Raw genomic sequence first — 19,901 nt, forward strand, 5'->3', positions numbered from 1 at the left:
TAGAATGATTTATACACACACAGCAACTGATACTAGTCGGTAAGTCCCTTTATTTTCCAGAATTGGTGACCAATGACATAGTTCTTAAAATTTTCATTATAACTAGCATTAGGACTACAAACAAAGATTTAATTTGATTATATTATTGAGTTCTACATTATGATTTTATGCAACATTTTGTTTTTCATTTCAGATGTAAGACCCAGAAATACCGAGATAATTTACCAGACACGAGTGTTGTTGTATGCTTCCACAATGAGGCTTGGAGTGTTCTTTTAAGAACTGTTCACAGTATTATAGACAGATCACCGCCACATTTGTTAAAGGAGGTCATCTTAGTGGATGATTTCTCAGATATGGGTAATTATGTGTTCACATTGTGAAGTGATTCTTATTTTTTTTTGCCTTGTTTTTGATCAATCCAATTTTTAAGTTATTTTGAATTTTACAATACAGATCCAAAAAGAAAAACGTGAAAAAAGATTATCTCTTTGTTTAATATAATATTTTTAGAATGCTTAAGAATTATTATCTTTAATAAGATTTACAGAGCTAATTAAGTTTCTCCAGTCAGGTTAAATCTTATTGTTCTTTGATTTAGAATATGACTTTAAGAATTTCATTGTTTTTTATATGCTGTATCCTGTTTGCTAGGTGAAAGTTACAATATGTCAGACTGAGACTTTGGGCAGAATTTTGCCTAGTTCAGACTTTCAATATTATCAAATGTTCATTTAATTCCTGTTTGCCATTGCTAGTAAATCATTTTCAATGTTCATTTACTTCCTGTTTGCCATTGCTAGTAAATCATTTTCAATGTTCATTTAATTCCTGTTTGCCATTGCTAGTAAATCATTTTCAATGTTCATTTAATTCCTGTTTGCCATTGCTAGTAAATCATTTTCAATGTACATTTAATTCCTGTTTGCCATTGCTAGTAAATCATTTTCAATGTTCATTTAATTCCTGTTTGCCATTGCTAGTAAATCATTTAATTCCTGTTTGCCATTGCTAGTAAATCATTTTCCTGTTTGCCGTTGCTAGTAAATCATTTTCAATGTACATTTAATTCCTGTTTGCCATTGCTAGTAAATCATTTTCAATGTTCATTTAATTCCTGTTTGCCATTGCTAGTAAATCATTTTCAATGTACATTTAATTCCTGTTTGCCATTGCTAGTAAATCATTTTCAATGTACATTTAATTCCTGTTTGCCATTGCTAGTAAATCATTTTCAATGTACATTTAATTCCTGTTTGCCATTGCTAGTAAATCATTTTCAATGTTCATTTAATTCCTGTTTGCCATTGCTAGTAAATCATTTTCAATGTTAATTCCTGTTTGCCATTGCTAGTAAATCATTCCTGTTTGCCATTGCTAGTAAATCATTCCTGTTTGCCATTGCTAGTAAATCATTTTCAATGCCATATTTTCAGCATGAATCACATTGTTCATGTTGAATCCAATTAAAATTTTCTTACAGATCATTTAAAGAAGCCTTTAGAAGATTATGCAGCCAAACTTAAGAAAGTGAAGGTAGTACGCACTAAACAACGTGAAGGATTGATACGAGCTCGTTTATTAGGTTACTCAGCATCTACAGGAACTGTGCTCACATATCTAGACTCCCATTGTGAATGTGCTGAAGGTATGATTGGCAATTATATGTGTAGTAAATTATTAGTCATTGTCTCTCTTTCACATTATGATAAAAATTTGTCAAAATTATATAACATTAGTGTTAGATAGTGATTACAGTCAGATGATTTTTATGCCCCACCTACGATAGTAGAGGGGCATTATGTTTTCTGGTCTGTGGCTCCGTTCGTCCGTCTGTGCGTCCATTCGTCCGTCCGTCCGTCTGTCCGTCTGTGTGTCCGTTCAGGTTAAAGTTTTTGGTCAAGGTAGTTTTTGATGAAGCTGAAGTCCAATCAACTTGAAACTTAGTAGACTTGTTGCTTATGGTATGATCTTTCTAATTTTAAAGCCAAATTAGACTTTTGACCCCAATTTCACGGTCCACTGAACATATAAAATGAAAGTGGGAGTTTCAGGTTAAAGTTTTTGGTCAAGGTAGTTTTTGGTGAAGCTGAAGTCCAATCAACTTGAAACTTAGTAAACTTGTTGCTTATGATATAATCTTTTTAATTATGAAGCCAAATTAGACTTTTGACCCCAATTTCACGGTCCACTAAACATAGAAAATGAAAGTGGGAGTTTCAGGTTAAAGTTTTTGGTCAAGGTAGTTTTTGATAAAATTGAAGTCCAATCAACTTGAAACTTAGTACATATGTTCCCTATAGTATAATCTTTCTAATTTTAATACCAAATTAGATTAATTCCCAATTTCACGGTCCATGAAACAGGGAAAAGAATAGTGCGAGTGGGGCATCCGTGTACTTTGGACACATTCTTGTTTTAACTTTTTTTGGTTGGGGATGGTATTTAAAATGACTTTCCTGGTGGTGAACATTACATTGTTGGTGTAAAGGATGTTTCCCAGTCTCCTTTGGTCCAAGAATCTGAATTTACATGTAGTATTTAAATCAAGCTTTTATACCTGCTGTTTTTTTTGTAAAGTCCTGAAAAATGACAGAAAATGTAGAATATCTTTTCAGTTATATTTGTGCTAAATAATTTCTCTCATGAAACAACTGCTCTAACATGTTCTCAAATTAACATTATTATAAAAGTATGCAATAAAAAATGGAATATTCTGTAAAATCTTCCATATTTAATCAAAAGACTTTAAAAAATGTAATTTATAATTATATTCATTACCAAGGACATACTCAAAATTCTTTGTTGCTTATTCTCTACGACTTATTTCTAGAATTATGACCTGCATTGATTTATTAGATTGATTAAGTGTTAAATAAAGTTTAATAGTTGAACGATGATAAATTTTCATCTAATGAAATTTATCGAAACGTTTTAAAAATTGTGTGCATGCTCTCTGATTTCATTGAAAAATCTAAATTTCTGCTTTGTGCTTTCCTTGGAAAACTATAAGTGGACAATTAACCTTGATTTTAGACATCCTTATGCTTTATTATGGTGGTCCTTTTTAGGCTGGCTTGAACCTTTATTAGACAGGATAGCAGAAAATAAATCTATAGTAGTTTGTCCTGTTATTGATGTTATTGAAGATTCTTCCTTCAAATTTCAATATGGCAGTGCTAAAAGTACAAGTGTTGGAGGCTTTGATTGGAATTTACAATTCAACTGGCACGCCATCCCAGAACACGAACGTGAAAGGCGTCATTATAAGGATTATGCCCCTGTCAGGTACATGGTTACATGTCATGTTGTATGTCGATAGCCGATGCAGTATATGATATTTTTGTCCAACTTTTAGTTTATATAACTACTTTATACCATAATTTAATAGCATGCAATTTTAAGCTTATAGTTAAAATCAGCATAATGTATTTTATTTTTCTACTTTATTTTTTTGAATTATCCGTTTGTGGTCATGTACTGTTGAAGTTATTTTGCTTGAATAGTTAATTATACAGATGGCATGTAATTTCTCTGCACACTAATAATCAGATATCTTGCATTTCTTTATCGGAAGATATCAACAATATTCAGGTTAGGTCACTACAAGGGTTAACATAAGTGATTTTCAGATCGTTTGAATACCTGTCCTTTTCTATGGTAAAACTTTTATAACATGCACACATGCTGTTTACAGCGAGTAAGTATAGAATTGATTTAAGTTGACAAAATTTGTGTGTACAGAATTAAACAATTAATACAATCTTCATGTGTGAAAAAATAAGTTTAATACTTCTTTAAAACACCTAACTTGTAATATCTAAGACCTATGTATTACTAATACACTGCACACAGACAGGTTTGGAGCTCCAATGATAGTCATTATATGTAGTAGTAGTGGTCAGAATTTATTTTAGAGGAATAATTTATTAATTAGATAAATATTAACATTAAATTGTCTTACTGAGCTAAGGTAAGTTTGATTAAAGGTATACAATGGTTATACTACAATACTGACAGAATTAGTTTATGGAGAAAAGCATGTTTGTCTATAGGCTGGTTGGAACCATTGCTGGATAGAATCAGTGAAGGGAAGCATCATGTCGTCACTCCAATCATAGATAACATTGGGGATGACAACCTCCAATATGTCTGGTTCAACGCGGAACAAATGCATGTCGGAAGATTTACTTGGGATCTTACTTTTGATTGGATGCCAATTCCTGATGATAGTAATCAGAAACGAGATTCTAAAATATCTCCAGTATGGTTAGTTAGTAGGCTACCCTTCTCTCTCTATCTCTCTTGCTCACAGAGTTCAGATAAACCCAGCTAGCAGCAGCACTGCAATTGTTTATACCAGCTGAATCATTTAGGATGCCAGAATAAACTTAGAAGATTTACTATCCATTTCCTTTTTTTTTTTATAGAAATTTGGGAAAAGGCTGTTTTTAGTTTTTCTTTTTATGTAGAAGTCTTATGATAAGATTTCTATTGCTCCATTTGGGATAACAATTCAGGGTTTTTCAATTGAACTTCTTTTATCTTGAAGAGTGATTAAATCTCTTGTTTTGGGATTGTGTGTTTAAACAAAGTATTTATAATTTTATAGGATGGTTAGAACCAATGCTTTCACGTATAGCTGAAGACAAACATCATGTTGTAACTCCTGTTATAGAAAATATTCAAGAAGATAATTTCAAGATTCAAATGTCTAAACATAAGGATATTCAAGTAGGCCACTTTAAATGGGACATGACGTTTAGTTGGATGTTAGTTCCAACTTATATTAGAAAGAATCTGACATCAAAAGCAATGCCCATAAGGTTTGTTGTGGGCTGAGGTTCAAATTTGGAAATGTATGCATTCTTTTATACAGCATGTGACTTTTTATAGGAATACAGTTATTAATAATAAAGCTTATTGGTTTTAAAGTTAATTTCAAAGCAACTAAATTGGCTGCTATTTTGGTGTAAGGGTATTTAGTTTTAATTTGATACCTTAAATTATGTCAGGATAATGTACTAGGTCTGTGATTGTCTTATGTCATACCTTAAATTATGTCAGGATAATGTACTAGGTCTGTGATTGTCTTATGTCATACCTTAAATTATGTCAGGATAATGTACTAGGTCTGTGATTGTCTTATGTCATACCTTAAATTATGTCAGGATAATGTACTAGGTCTGTGATTGTCTTATGTCATACCTTAAATTATGTCAGGATAATGTACTAGGTCTGTGATTGTCTTATGTCATACCTTAAATCAGCATTTAATTATGTCAGGATAATGTACTAGGTCTGTGATTGTCTTATTTCATACCATGGTTTCTTAAGATATTGATAATTTATCTTACAGGTTGTCAATATAGTCCTCTGGCATTTGTATATCTTGTGCAAAGGTCGGCTACCCCCAAAAAAATTGATAGCAATCTTATTTTCAATTCAATAAAACTTCCTCTAGATTAAGTACAATGTTCATATTTTTTGTTATAGATTTTTTGGACTTTTTTGTGATTACAAAGGAAGTTGGTCTTTTATGCATTCATTGAACAGTTGTTTTAAATGAATTGATAATTTGATTAAATGGATGGCACCTTCTTGTCAACACTTCTGTTAATATAGACCATGCAATTTCCCATAGGAACCTATTTTAAGGATAAAATTGTGCCACTTTTACTGTGAAGTTTGGTACTAAAAAAAATATATCTTAAAATGGAAAGTTCAGATGCACTACTATTTTTCAAAGGTAAAAAAAAATAGGGCTATGCTGCACATTTTCAACATTTATATGCCTTGAACTTGGAAGAGTTTTAACTTACACTAAAACTCTTTAATAAATTTTGATAATTTGAAAAATGAATAAAATTGAAATAAAATCTTGTACACATGTATTAGATTTATATATTCCAATATATGATATCTGTAAGGTACTTCTGTTGGATACTAATTATTACCAGAATGCATATAAGCTTGCTTTTTGTCTGCATGTTAATTTGAGGAAATAATTGCTGATAACTTTTTTAGAATATTTTTTCAGAGATAATTATTTTATTTTAAGAAACAATATTTGGCAATTATAATTTTTTTGTATTTGAATTTGAAATATGTCAAGTGAGCAATTACCATAGACAGGATATGTAAAATCTGTTTGTCATAAGTATAAATGTAATCTTACAGTACTGTTACCCAGCATCAATTTACAGGTTTATAAATAATAAACTCAAACAGGTTAACCTTCACCAGAGGTTTAAGCCTTCAACAGAGGTTAGCTCCTTGCACAGTTACTCTTAAGCTTGGGTGGTCAATTGGGGGAAACAGGTATAGTGTTTAAATACATTAAACTTTTGACAGGTTGGCTTGAACCCTTACTCTCCCGTATCCACGAAGACAAACGGCACGTGGTCACTCCAGTCATTGAGTCTATACTTGATGATACTTTACGTTTTGACTTTACCAAGCATAAAGATATACAAGTAGGCCGATTCGATTGGAATATGGTTTTTAATTGGATGCCTGTTGCAGAAAGTGTTAAAAAGAAATTAATAAACAAGGCCACTCCGATCAGGTTTGTTTTGGCTGTAGCATACTCAACCTTTAGTTATGTAGTCTTTGTAACACGACATATCTTTTCTAAATTTCTGCCTATTAATGGAGTTTTTGCACATATATAACAAACATCAACAAAGTCCCAGTAATATTATCTTTGGTTGATTCTAGGATGGCTTGAACCCCTGTTATCTAGGATCGCCGAAGACTTTCATCACGTTGTGTATCCCCAGATTCCTCAAATATCTGCTGAAACATTAGCATTTAAAGCCTTTGCTGCTAAAGATATTCAAGTTGGAAAATTTGATTGGAACTTAATATTCAGGTGGATGGTTCCCCCAGAGTCTGTACAAAAAAATCGGATTAAACAAATTGATCCAGTTTGGTTAGTGATGCTTGCTTTGTAGTCCAATTTCACTTTAGACTTTAGAGCTACTGTTTACACTTTTGAATTTAGGCTAGGTTTTTTGAAGTTTCAATAGCAAGACTTTTTAAACTTTTGAAAGAATGTCCTTCGTATCTCATCTAGTAAAAAAAAACAGTGTAGGTAATTGTTTTTACTTTGAATTCATTGTCCTACAGTAATTGGTTTCTTTTCAATCATCCCTTGTGGAATATGGGTGTCAAATCTGATGCCCTAACTTTTTGAGGGGTCCTTAGGTAACAAAGTATCTACCTTACCAAACATACATTTACTGTCAGTGGTAATAAAAATTTCCCGTCCTTCATTATATAGGTACCCACTTCCCATATTATAACTCCTTTATTTATTATCAAAATTGTTTTATTTCAGTCTTAATATGCATGAAATATTTGCCACTGAACATTAAATAAAGCTTGAATTCTATTTTGGCACACAAGTTTTAACCAACTGATTATCAATCTTGGAAAGTCTGTTATCTTAGAAATGGCTTGATCAGTTCTGATAAAACTTCTGTGTTAACTTCCTTTAAAATTAAACCTCCTGACCACATCCATTTGTTAATATGTTCATCATGGTCCCGTAAAGACAATTGGAATAAGTATTAGGGCATGAATCTTGGATACATTATTTAAAAATATGTCTAGACAGACGTATTAAATTTCCAATATAGATGATTTGATCTTTTAATGGTTTTAGGTCTACTTTTTGTCAGTAGACTAAATTTGTCATGACCGACATGACATTTGACTGAAACTCATATGTGTATGATATCACTCATATGTGTTTGGTATCACTCATATAACTAGGTGACGAGTACTCTTAGGAGCCTCTTATTTCTGGAACTATTCTTGATAAATCTAAGTCTCATCATCTGTTGTTAAAATGGTGGTTGTTAAAACTGAAGAGAACCATGCATTTCATGCTCAGGAGTTTTGAAACATGTAAATTATCACAAGATTAATTTTTAAAACAATTTTTTATGTAGGTTGGTTAGAACCGCTGTTGAGTAGAATAGCTGAAGACAAGCGCCATGTTGTTTACCCTCAGATTCCACAAATTTCTGACGAGACTTTAAAATTTATTGCACATAAGGCTAAAGATATACAGATAGGGAAATTTGACTGGAACCTTATATTCAAATGGATGGTTCCCCCAGAGTCTATACAAAAAAATCGGATTAAACAAATTGATCCAGTTTAGTTAGTGAGGCTTGCTTTGTAGACAAATTTCACTTTAGACTTTAGAGCTACTGTTTACAGTCTTGATTTAGGCTAGGTTTTTTGAAGTTTCAATAGCAAGACTTTTTAAACTTTTGAAAAAGGTTAACTACATTTTGAAAAATGTCCTTCGTATCTCATCTAGTAAAAAAACTCAGTGCAGGTAATTGTACTCACTTTGAATTCATTGTCCTACAGTAATCGGTTTCTTTTCAATCATCCCTTGTGGAATATGGGTGTCAAATCTGATGCCCTAACTTTTTGAGGGGTCCTTAGGTGACAAAGTATCTACCTTACCAAACATACATTTACTGGCAGTGGCAATACAAATTTCCTGTCCATCATGCATATATAGGCACCCACTTCCCATATTTTATTTAATATTTATTATCAAATTTGTTTTTTTTTTTCAATCTGAATATACATGAAAAATTGGCCACTGGACATTAAGCATAACTTGAATTCTATTTTGGCAAACAAGTTTTAACCAACTGACAATCTTGGATAGTCTACTATTTTAGAAATGACTTGATCAGTTAAATAAAACATCAGTGTTTCTTATAAAATTAATTCCCCTGACCACACAGATTTATTAATATGTTCACCCATGTCTTAATTTGTTTGTCCTGTAAAGACAATTAGAATTAGCTTTAGGGCATGAATCTTGGATACATTATTTGAAAATGTGTCAAGACAGATGTATTGAGTTTCCAAGATAGCATCAATTTAGATGATTTGATCTTTTAATGGTTTTAGGTCTACTTTTTGTCTGTAGACTATGTGACATTCAAATATGTTTGGTATCAGTCATATAACTAGGTGAAGAGTACTCCCTCTTCCGATCCTCTTATTTCTGGAACTATTCTTGATAAATCTAAGTCTTATCATCTGTTGTTAAAATGGTGGTTGTTAAAACTAAAGAGAACCATTCATTTAATGCTCAGGAGTTTTGAAACATGTAAATTATCACAAGATTAATTTTTAAAACAATTTTTTATGTAGGTTGGTTAGAACCGCTGTTGAGTAGAATAGCTGAAGACAAGCGCCATGTTGTTTACCCTCAGATTCCACAAATTTCTGACGAGACTTTAAAATTTATTGCACATAAGTCTAAAGATATACAGATAGGGAAATTTGACTGGAACCTTATATTCAAATGGATGTACCCTCCAGAATACATACAGAAATTACGTAAATCACCCACTGATCCTGTCCGGTTAGTCACCACGCCATGTTGTAAACTAACTAACATACTAATGTAGTATTCTAACACCAGAAAATCTGTATTTGTTTTGGTTGTTATGCTGACTTCTCTTTATATTGTTTTATCTCACTTGTCAGCTTGATGTTCCTAACCCTATATTTTCAACCCTCTTTCAAATGTTTAAATAATGGAATGGCACCTAGTAGGGAATACAACTGTTTATAGATGGCATCCATTTGACCTTTGGTTAATGATTCTCTCCTCTAAAACCAATCTGCATACTTTGACCAAACTTGACCGACTGATAATCGACTGATATTTGTAGAATAGAAAATTACTCTTGGATCCTAATTGGATAACTACCCATTATGCAGCATGAATAGGTGCAATAAGATTTAAATTATTTAATTAGTTTCTTTGATTTATAGAAAATATTTAAACTTTTGTTTTGATTTTTCTGTGGTACATTATAATAATCTGAAAGCAGAGTGGATGTTTAGGAGTTGGTGAAAGTTAAAGGTACATTATAGTTTGTCTTCTGTCTGTTTTTGCTAAAATATTCCTGGAACCTATCAATCTAGAGGTCATGAAAAAGTTTATTTCAAGGAAAGTTATAAAACCACAAAAGGTACCAGGTAAAACAACCTGGATCCATCTTTTGACCCAGTTATTTGTAAAAGTAAGACATCTGAAAGATTGTACTCTTGTGTTAATTTTGAAGTTTCATTTTCTGTGACTGTCCTTTTCAGTATGTTACTTTTTACAGTAAGATTTCTTGTAAAGATATACTATACTAACCGTTTCAATAAGAGTCCTGCAAGCCTACACCTCTTTATATTGTAAAATTTCTTGTATGAATGTACTACAATGTAACTGTCAATAAGTATCCCGTCTATCTTTACTTCTTACTGTGAAACTTCTCGCCTCTATAGATGTAGTATTATTTCACTCAAAGCACTGTATGATATGCTTATATTTTATAGTACTGCTTGTATTATTATTTATCACACAGCTTTTCTACACATACATATTGTACGTATCTTAAGCTTTAGTTTATCACATTTTAGTCTTGTTAATATTTGCTTTAAAATATTTGAACTTTTATTTGCCATCTGTATTCTTAGCTATTTTGTGGTTGCATTGGTTGATGTTTTTTTGTTTTACTAAAAATGTTATTGAAAATGTATATGTTACAATTTTTTAAAGTTCATATAACTTATATATTTTATATAAATGTATTTATAAAATCTTAAATTGACTAAGATGAAAAGATTTGATATTTCCACAAAGAATTTCTTGCAATATTTTATCAATTCTATGAAAATTCAAAAGTTATTATCAGCTTTCTAAAATAAAATGTGTTCAATTTACTAGTTAATTAAGACCATTTCTTTTATTTCACTTTAATAATTTCATTTTATTTGTGTATTAACATATTACATAATGAAATGTTGTGTAACCCCTTTGTGTCTATTTTAGGTCCCCCACTATGGCAGGAGGATTGTTTTCTATAAGTAGAGAATATTTTACACATTTAGGAACATATGATCCAGGCATGGATATATGGGGAGGAGAAAACTTAGAGCTGTCCTTTAGGGTAACATTCAGTTTTATAATCATGTCCTTGTCCAAAAGGAAACAATACCTAAATTTATAACCCATCCAATTTTAAAAATGTTCAAAATTTATTACCAATATATTAGACTCTTTCATGATTGTTTGAAAGAATTTTTCTTTATTTTTGCCCCTGCCAGGTCATTTTGTAATCTAACAGATGTACAGGCTTCTAACATTAATAATACCACATTTCATAATCCACCTGATTTATAAAAAAAAATACACCTATAGACCCTTTAATGATAATTTTAAAGCATCTTTTTCAAGTTAGATGCTTTATTTATGCCCCCTGCCACATGGTTTTGAAAGCAAACAGATGCCCACACTTTTTGTACCTGCAGATATTAATTTGATTTGTCTTTGGGTCTTTGGGTATAAAGTTTGCATATCACTCCTGTTGACTGACTTTTAAACTAAAGCCTTTTAATAGTGATTAATTCAAAACAAATATTCAGTACCAGACACTTCCATTCAATCTTAGAATTATTGCTGCTACCAGACACAATGAAATAAAGCAGTAGTGCCTGCACATAATAAGTGCAAAATGTTTATACAAGGAACAGCTAAATAACCCAAATACTAAAGACTGTTACTGGAAGTCACAAAATCATTGATTTCAAATTTTAGATTGAAACTACCTTTTCGGTGCTTTTATGGCTTTGATTTATATTTATAGAAGGGATGCTGAAGTTGACGGTGATTTATTGTATCTATACATCTCTATATTTATATTTGAACAGATATGGATGTGTGGAGGTACATTAGAGATAGTTCCATGTTCTCATGTTGGTCACATTTTCCGTAAAAGATCCCCTTACAAATGGAGGACAGGAGTCAATGTTGTGAAGAAAAATTCTATACGATTAGCTGAAGTTTGGATGGATGAATACAAAAATTATTATTATGAACGATTTAATTATGATTTAGTGAGTATACCATTCATATTAATAGAGAGATTTCTACGTGTGTTCAAAAGGGGTGATAAATTAAGCAATTTAGATGTAAAGTAGCACAGACAAATTATATATGGCAACCTATTGGATACTCATATTAAAATTTCATATAGTGTTAAGTCCTGCTGATAAGGATGTTAATGTGGATCTACATACAAATAGGAATGGGGATGATGTTCTATGGTTTATTCCAATATGTCATTTTTATGACATGGGTAGCGCATTTTAGGGGACATTGAAAACCATGTGTCTGTCGGTCTGTCCATCTGTTTGGTCTTGTTGGCACTCTCATAGGTACAATTCTTTCCAGATTTTATATAAAACTTATACTATAGGTTAATATCAGCAATATCTTGGACAAATTCTGTAGTGATTGATGATCAACTTGAAAAAAAAGAGTTATGGCCCTTAGAAATGTAAAATATGTGCAAAGGAGGGACATTAAAATATTGTTCTTTTATATATGCATATCTAGAGGTAAATAATAACAATAAAATATATTTATTTTAGGGAGAATATGGTGATGTAACAGAGAGAAAGGCATTAAGGAAAAGTTTAAATTGTAAAAGTTTTGATTGGTTTGTCAAGAATATATATCCAGATTTGTTTGTACCAGGGGATTCTATAGCATCAGGGGAGGTAAGTCAGATTGGTTTGTACCAGGGTACTCTATAGCATCAGGGGAGGTAAGTCAGATTTTTTTGTACCAGGGGATTCTATAGCATCAGGGGAGGTAAGTCAGATTTGTTTGTACCATGGGGATTCTATAGCATCAGGGGAGGTAAGTCAGATTGGTTTGCTACAAGTAAATTTTTCATACAAAGACATATCACAAGAAGTAAAACAATTTGAATAAAAGAATATGATGGGTATCAACAACAAAAAACAACACAAAAACATAGTAAATACAAAGAAAGTTTCTTATGTGATATCTTTTGAAAAAAACATAATCAGACAAGGTTCTGATATGTTAGAGAACACTTTGTAATCTTTTTTTTCCTGCTAGGTAAGATTTATTTCCCAGTACGAAGTACATTAAAGTCATTGTAAGAGTGTTATTTATGCTGTATAGGAATGTGATTTGTAATGTGTGATATACTGTCTATGGACTGAACATAACCTAGTTAATTCTAAATAGCATGTAAAAAAGGACTTGGTGAACGAACTTCATTGAGAAAATTTATTTAGTAAATTTAGAAGATGTTTCAGTTAATGTAAAAAAAAAACTTTTACTAATAATATGTTTAGGATGATTATGTTTAATCATGATTTATTTTTTATAATTACAGATTAGAAGTAAAGCTAAACCAATGTGTGTTGATAGTTCAGTTGATTCACATAATATGCATAAACCAGTCAACATGTGGCCTTGTCATAACCAAGGTGGCAATCAGGTAAGTTTATAAATGTGGTAATTGACTTGTGGCCATGTTGGCAGTCATCAGGGTAGGAATGACCTTTACAGTCAGGAGTCAAACAGTCATTTTTGGCTAACGTTTGCGTTAAATTGGTTAAAATTTACCATGATTCGTCATAATACCCTTATTGTTGTTCGTCAGAGGTCTCAAATAATTATCATTACCTTTTTATTTCTGGAAGAAATTAACGTGATTCGTCTGAATCAGTAGATTTTTTATCGTCTAAAAGACCGTGTGCATTCTATAGTCGTGCACCAAAAATTACTTTTATTGTCATTTTGCAAGAATTTTTATCGTTATTCATCATGAAGGTACCCCCATTACAACCCTCAGCCATTTCAGTTCTTGAATGTAGTTATACATCAGTTAACTTTGCCATGTCATAACCAGGGTGGCAGTCAGGTTCTTTTTCAGCATATGCCTTGTAAATAACATGCCATAACTAGGGTGGCAGTCAGGTTCCTTTTCAGCATATGCCTTGTAAATAACATGCCATAACTAGGGTGGCAATCAGGTTCTTTTTCAGCATATGCCTTGTAAATAACATGCCATAACTAGGGTGGCAGTCAGGTTTGTTCTGATCATGCTGATATAAGCACGTAATATGTGGCTATATCTTAACCGGAATGGTCATTGCCTGATTGGGTCCTAATAAAGCTTCTTCATGACCAGGATAATTAATAAATGTACCTACATTCTAGTTCAGATGGGGAAAAAATCTCATTTTTCTGTTGCTTTTCTTGTTTCTTAATTAGCTGACTTGGCCAATAGTGTCTAGTGCAATATGTTCAAGTTTTTTGCTGTTGTATGTTGTCTGGCCATCATCATGGTTACTTGATAGGAATAATACATTGAATGTATGTTGGTATATTTTAGGAAGAGGTATCTTCTCAATTAGAAGTTATTAAATGAATAAATGTACATACATTTTGTTCAAGGGGAAACAACCTTAGATACATATTCCTGGCTAGTGTTGGCCTCTTTCTAGAAAAGTCAAGCATACCCAAAGAAACAAGAGAAACAGTAAAAGTCTTTGAAATTTCATATAATTTGGATACATAAAATGTGCACAAATTCCTTCAGAGATGTAAATGTGATCTAAATTGATGGTTTTTCATGTAGGAGGAGAGCTGTATTTTTTCATATGGTATATTTGTTTGAAAAAGACACAATGCTTTGTATTTTGTGTAATTACTTACCTGAGAAAAATATGATATCTATTAGTATATTGTGTATACATAATCAGAAAAAAGTAGTCAGTGATGCATGAATCCTCATAGAGAAATTGTATCTTTGAGAAAAGACAGGTCATTTGTAAAACATAACATTTGCTATAAAATCAGATCTTTTAGCCTTCTAATCTACTCATTGAATGCCATTAGAAAAAAAGGTTATAATAAAAAAATACCTGTTGCAGTAATACATGTTTATAGTTTTCTTTTGGCTGTTGATATTACCAGTAAAATGCACTTTGTTATTTTCAGTATTGGATGTTAAGTAAGACTGGAGAGATAAGGAGGGATGATGGTTGTCTTGACTTCTCCGGTGGAGAAAGTATAATTATCTACCCTTGCCATAGTCAGAAGGGTAACCAACAGTGGGAGTATAGAGAGGTAATATTATATTGATGTCACTCATGTCATCTCTACTCATCCTATTACATTTTTCATTTTATTTTGTTTGAAAAATAATCAAATGTAGTATGAATGTCAATGAGACAGCTACCAACCCAATACTAAAAACTGCCACTGTTGTCTTGAAGTACCTTGATGAGTAGGTTCTCAAAAGCATTGGTTTGATCCCTGGTCAGGTCAAACCTTGGATAGGATACCATTTTTCATGCTACAAATAGATATAGGAAGATGTGGTATGAGTGCCAATGACAAAGTTCACTTGTCAACATATATTTGTTCCGCCTAACAGATGTTCTACTAGAAACTTTGTTATAAACAATGTCATTATATCTATTCCTGTTAGAACAAATATTCTATACCATTCATTCCGTTAGGAACATTTACTATACTACTCATTCCAGTGGGAATAATATTCCAGAATACTTTTTGCATTTGCAACTTATGTTATGAAGGAACTTCTATTTCATGACAGATCTTTAAGTTTAGATTCCATATCTGGAAGAGGAAAAATTTATGTCACTTTGTGTAACAGAACATAATTAAAGAAGATAAAAAAAAGTTGAAATCAGACAAAAAAATCTATGAGAAAACAAAAAATACAAAATGACAAGTTACCAAAACACTCCATAGAAAATGACTGATGTATCAACTGAGTTGACATGGTATATGGGAGACAACTCCCTATTTTGTACTACATTAATCAAACTAAAAGAACTAGTTTATATGTTAAATATGATGTCAACAAGGATCAGTTTGAGTTATTTTTGTGTGTTTCTTTTATTTGAGAGGTCAACCTCTTATGCTATAGTAAGGAATGTAATTTAATTCTTTTTTAATTTTTCTTTCAGGACAATACTATTTTTCATTCTAATACACAGAAATGTATGGAGGTTTCATTAGATGGACAGAAGTTATTAATGAAATCTTGTACTGGGATAGATAGACAGTTATGGCAATGGAAAAGAAAAAAGCAATAACATATGCTGTGACTAGAATTTTAATGAATTAATCACCATGTAAACCAGTCATTATCATGGATCATTAACCTCCAAGGTGCAACAGTCTATATTCATTCATTTATTTGGGTTGGCTATATCATTGAGTTTGTAAATATCATTTTGTTGTACATTAGTCCCCCCTTTCATGAGGCCAAGTAGGTGGCCTTTTGATAAAGTGTGGTTGACAATGGTGACTGATAAAATCACTGTGATACTTCCGCTAAATACAATGAAACTGACTTTAGAAGAGGAATTGTCTCCCTTGAGCCACTTAATTTTGGGGAACACTGTATATATAAATTATCTGTTAGATATCATTTACTTTAGTGGTTGAGACATAATGGGTTTGAAATCTCAATTAACTATGGTTGAAGCTTAGATATATATTTGAATATTTTATTATATTTAACTAATCATACATAAAATAAAAAAATCAGCTTAAAAAAAATAGTTACAATATCTACCTTTGTTTTAATTTTTTGAATTAGCTCTAAAAACTTCAGAATGTAGGTTCAGCAATTAATACTTCATTTGCATAAATAGTTTTAACATGTGATTTGAAAATATAAATGACCTAGTCTTTGTTAGAGAATACAGGCACTTAAGAGTCTACAAGTCCTTCCATTCATGTGAAATAGATAACTTCTTGATGCATTTGGATATTTTAAGTTCAGATATTTCTGATAATTGAATGAATGTGTGTCAAGTGTCAAGTATTCACAAAAGAATTTAAGTATAGTCCAACTGAAGTGATCGTGTTAAGGTTATTGGTCTTTTTCTGCTGTGCAGAATGACCTATTATGAGTAGAATGACCTATTTTTCTTTCTACTTAATATATGGTGCATATACTTAAATACTTTATTGTTATTGTACATTAATATGGAATTTTATTTTAGATTTGTTGTATTATTTGCATATTACACACAGAACGTGACACTTTTATACAATAAAATTAGGCTGATAGGAATAAAACACATTCTTGTAGAAATGTAAATTTCTATACCTAAAACTTGTCAATTTTCAATTGATAAGGACTCATCCTGAATATTCATGAACATCTTTAAAAGGAAGAGTTATAATTCTTTTTCAATCGCAAGTGAAAATGGATGTTCAATCCTCAGATAGACTTTAAAAGTTTTTAATTGAACTGATCTTTAGAAAACATATTGAAGACAAATCAAATATTGAACTGGTCATTCTATCAGACCAAACAAAATATTGAACTGGTCATTCTATCAGACCAAATCAAATATTGAACTGGTCATTCTATCAGACCAAACAAAATATTGAACTGGTCATTCTATCAGACCAAACAAAATATTGAACTGGTCATTCTATCAGACCAAATCAAATATTGAACTGGTCATTCTATCAGACCAAACAAAATATTGAACTGGTCATTCTATCAGACCAAATCAAATATTGAACTGGTCATTCTATCAGACCAAACAAAATATTGAACTGGTCATTCTATCAGACCAAATCAAATATTGAACTGGTCATTCTATCAGACCAAACAAAATATTGAACTGGTCATTCTATCAGACCAAATCAAATATTGAACTGGTCATTCTATCAGACAAAATCAAATATTGAACTGGTCATTCTATCAGACCAAATCAAATATTGAACTGGTCATTCTATCAGACAAAATCAAATATTGAACTGGTCATTCTATCAGACCAAACAAAATATTGAACTGGTCATTCTATCAGACAAAATCAAATATTGAACTGGTCATTCTATCAGACCAAATCAAATATTGAACTGGTCATTCTATCAGACAAAATCCTTTTTAAATTACAAAACCATATGACACCTCAGACTACGTTTTTAGTCTACTTACAGGTAGTTTACTATTGTGAATGACATTCATTCAAGTATAGAGTTGATAAGTACAAATATTTTATTATTATTATTAATTCTTGCTTCACCTTGTCCCTAGTTTCTACATAATATAATGTTCCTCATTTGTTATTTGTATATTTTTTTGTTAAACTTGTTTGTAATCAATACAAGGTATCATGTTCTCTAGTATGTTAGTGTGTAGTCAAGCTTCTTATTGTCCTGTAAATGCATGGTCCCTAAGTATCAATTAAGATAGTCTTTAGACTTTCCAACAATGGGTACACACAGGCATTACTAAAAGTACAAGTCAAATTAAATCAAGGCCTTCCAATTGAAAGGGTCAAAATAGAAATGTTAATTTTTCTTGAATCATTACTCTTTTAGACCCCTCTCAAGATATTCCTATTCTTATAGGACAAGAATTGATTTTCAATGCAGCCCTAATCTTAGTAATTTGAACCCTACTAAAGGCCATCCCTATTAGCAAGTCACTTCATATTTTTGTTAAGAAAGTGAGGCTTCTGTTCACAAAGTGGACATTGATCTTTTCTAAAGAGACTGTTTAAGGGCTGACCTTTTTGTTAACAATCTATTATTTGTTTGGTTTGTTGGGCGTTAGGACATTCCATGATTGGTGTAATTTGTTTGGCTGTTGTTTATAAAAGAAGCTGTGATGGTTTTTAATTACATTCCAAAATTTTATTTTTGTTGACTGATTTATATATAATGTTGACTCAGTCTGAATGGTGTGAACAAGATTATGAATGGGACACATTTAACTTACACTTGCCATATAAGTTTATATATTATTGGAATTAGGCATTATATATATATATCTGAAAATATATCACCTTTTACAACATTCCTTTTGACAATGTGTTTTTCTGTGTAACTATTGTCAATCCAGACTTGATGTTAAGAGTTTTAGTCTTAAGGTCATGGAAGAGCAATTTTCAGTTTTGAATGTCCCAAGAGGTTGTTAGAAATACAATACAGTATTTTGTTATCCCTTTTAAGTAAATATATATTACATACAGTTGATGCAGTGGCGGATCCAGCCATTTTAAAAAGGGGGGTTCCCAACCCAGAGTAAAGGTGGGGTTCCAACTATATGCTCCCATTCAAATGCATTGATCGTCCAAAAAAAAGGGGGGTTCCAAACCCGGAACACCCCCCCCTGGATCCGCCACTGTGATGTGTGGTCTTAAGTCTACTTAAATATGTATATGATATATAAAATCTAAACGCTGATGTGTATTGTGGTCTTAATATGTGTGTATAGACTTGGCTAGATGTGTGCTAAGTATTTGATATGAAAGTATTGATATATATTCCTATGTTACACCACAGTAGTGGGGTTGTTTACGTGGTATCTTGTAGGTCATGGTAGATCGCTTCCTTAGATTACCTAGTCATTATTTGTGGGATATTTTTACATGGTATACAAATTCTACAGCAAATAGTTGTGTTCAGACATTAAAGGGAAATTGTTTTGAGCATTTAATTTTATTGTTATATTTGTGAAAATGTTTAAAATACAATCTATAAAAAAATGTATGATTTTTTTTTCAACATTGGAAATCATGTTTTAGAAATAGTAATTAATTGAGTATTTAAAATTGCCTTGAAAAAAGATTGATTATTTGCAGTTGAAAAAATGGATTGTCCACACAGGAAATCCATGTCAAAAAATGTATATATTTTTTTATTTTATGTGGGCATATGTTTGTAGAATACTATTTCATTAAATCATGCATGATAATTTTTTGTTTGTTTAAAGAAATGAGCATTTAAAATCATCTTCCACATGTGAAAGAAGCTATTCTTTCCAATTGACAGAAAATCTGTGTATTAAACATCCTTGAAGGATATATGTTTTAATGACACTTGATTGGAAAGGACTATCCATTTGTTCAAGTATTGTATACATTATGAAATCCACATATATATATATATTTATCCTTTATTATTTATTTGATGCAAAGAGAAATTATTGTCCATTGTCAATGCAAACAGTATTCACCATGAAATATTGAAT

The 19,901-nt window shown here is 31.4% G+C and overlaps 1 protein-coding gene across 8 annotated transcripts in view; it reads left to right on the top strand.

Annotated features, from left to right (window-relative positions):
- The window catches only part of LOC143065286 (polypeptide N-acetylgalactosaminyltransferase 5-like), a 73,499-nt gene extending 56,376 nt beyond the window's left edge, over positions 1 to 17,123 (top strand). For 5 of the 8 annotated variants that reach the window (XM_076238769.1, XM_076238770.1, XM_076238772.1 and 2 more), the window contains 9 exons: positions 194 to 360; positions 1,484 to 1,648; positions 3,072 to 3,288; positions 10,874 to 10,991; positions 11,752 to 11,937; positions 12,475 to 12,603; positions 13,254 to 13,358; positions 14,867 to 14,995; positions 15,865 to 17,123. In XM_076238769.1, coding sequence (XP_076094884.1) covers positions 194 to 360; positions 1,484 to 1,648; positions 3,072 to 3,288; positions 10,874 to 10,991; positions 11,752 to 11,937; positions 12,475 to 12,603; positions 13,254 to 13,358; positions 14,867 to 14,995; positions 15,865 to 15,993 — 1,345 coding nt within the window. In that variant the 3' untranslated portion in view covers positions 15,994 to 17,123. Of the gene's footprint in view, positions 1 to 193; positions 361 to 1,483; positions 1,649 to 3,071; positions 3,289 to 4,055; positions 4,270 to 4,612; positions 4,827 to 6,354; positions 6,569 to 10,873; positions 10,992 to 11,751; positions 11,938 to 12,474; positions 12,604 to 13,253; positions 13,359 to 14,866; positions 14,996 to 15,864 lie in introns of all 8 variants that reach the window. The other 3 variants (XM_076238775.1, XM_076238776.1, XM_076238774.1) reach the window with 3 other exon arrangements.
- The last annotated feature ends 2,778 nt before the right edge of the window (positions 17,124 to 19,901 follow it).

Source organism: Mytilus galloprovincialis, chromosome 2 (genome assembly GCF_965363235.1).
Source record: "Mytilus galloprovincialis chromosome 2, xbMytGall1.hap1.1, whole genome shotgun sequence".
In the NCBI taxonomy this organism is placed as follows: Eukaryota; Metazoa; Mollusca; class Bivalvia; order Mytilida; family Mytilidae; genus Mytilus; species Mytilus galloprovincialis.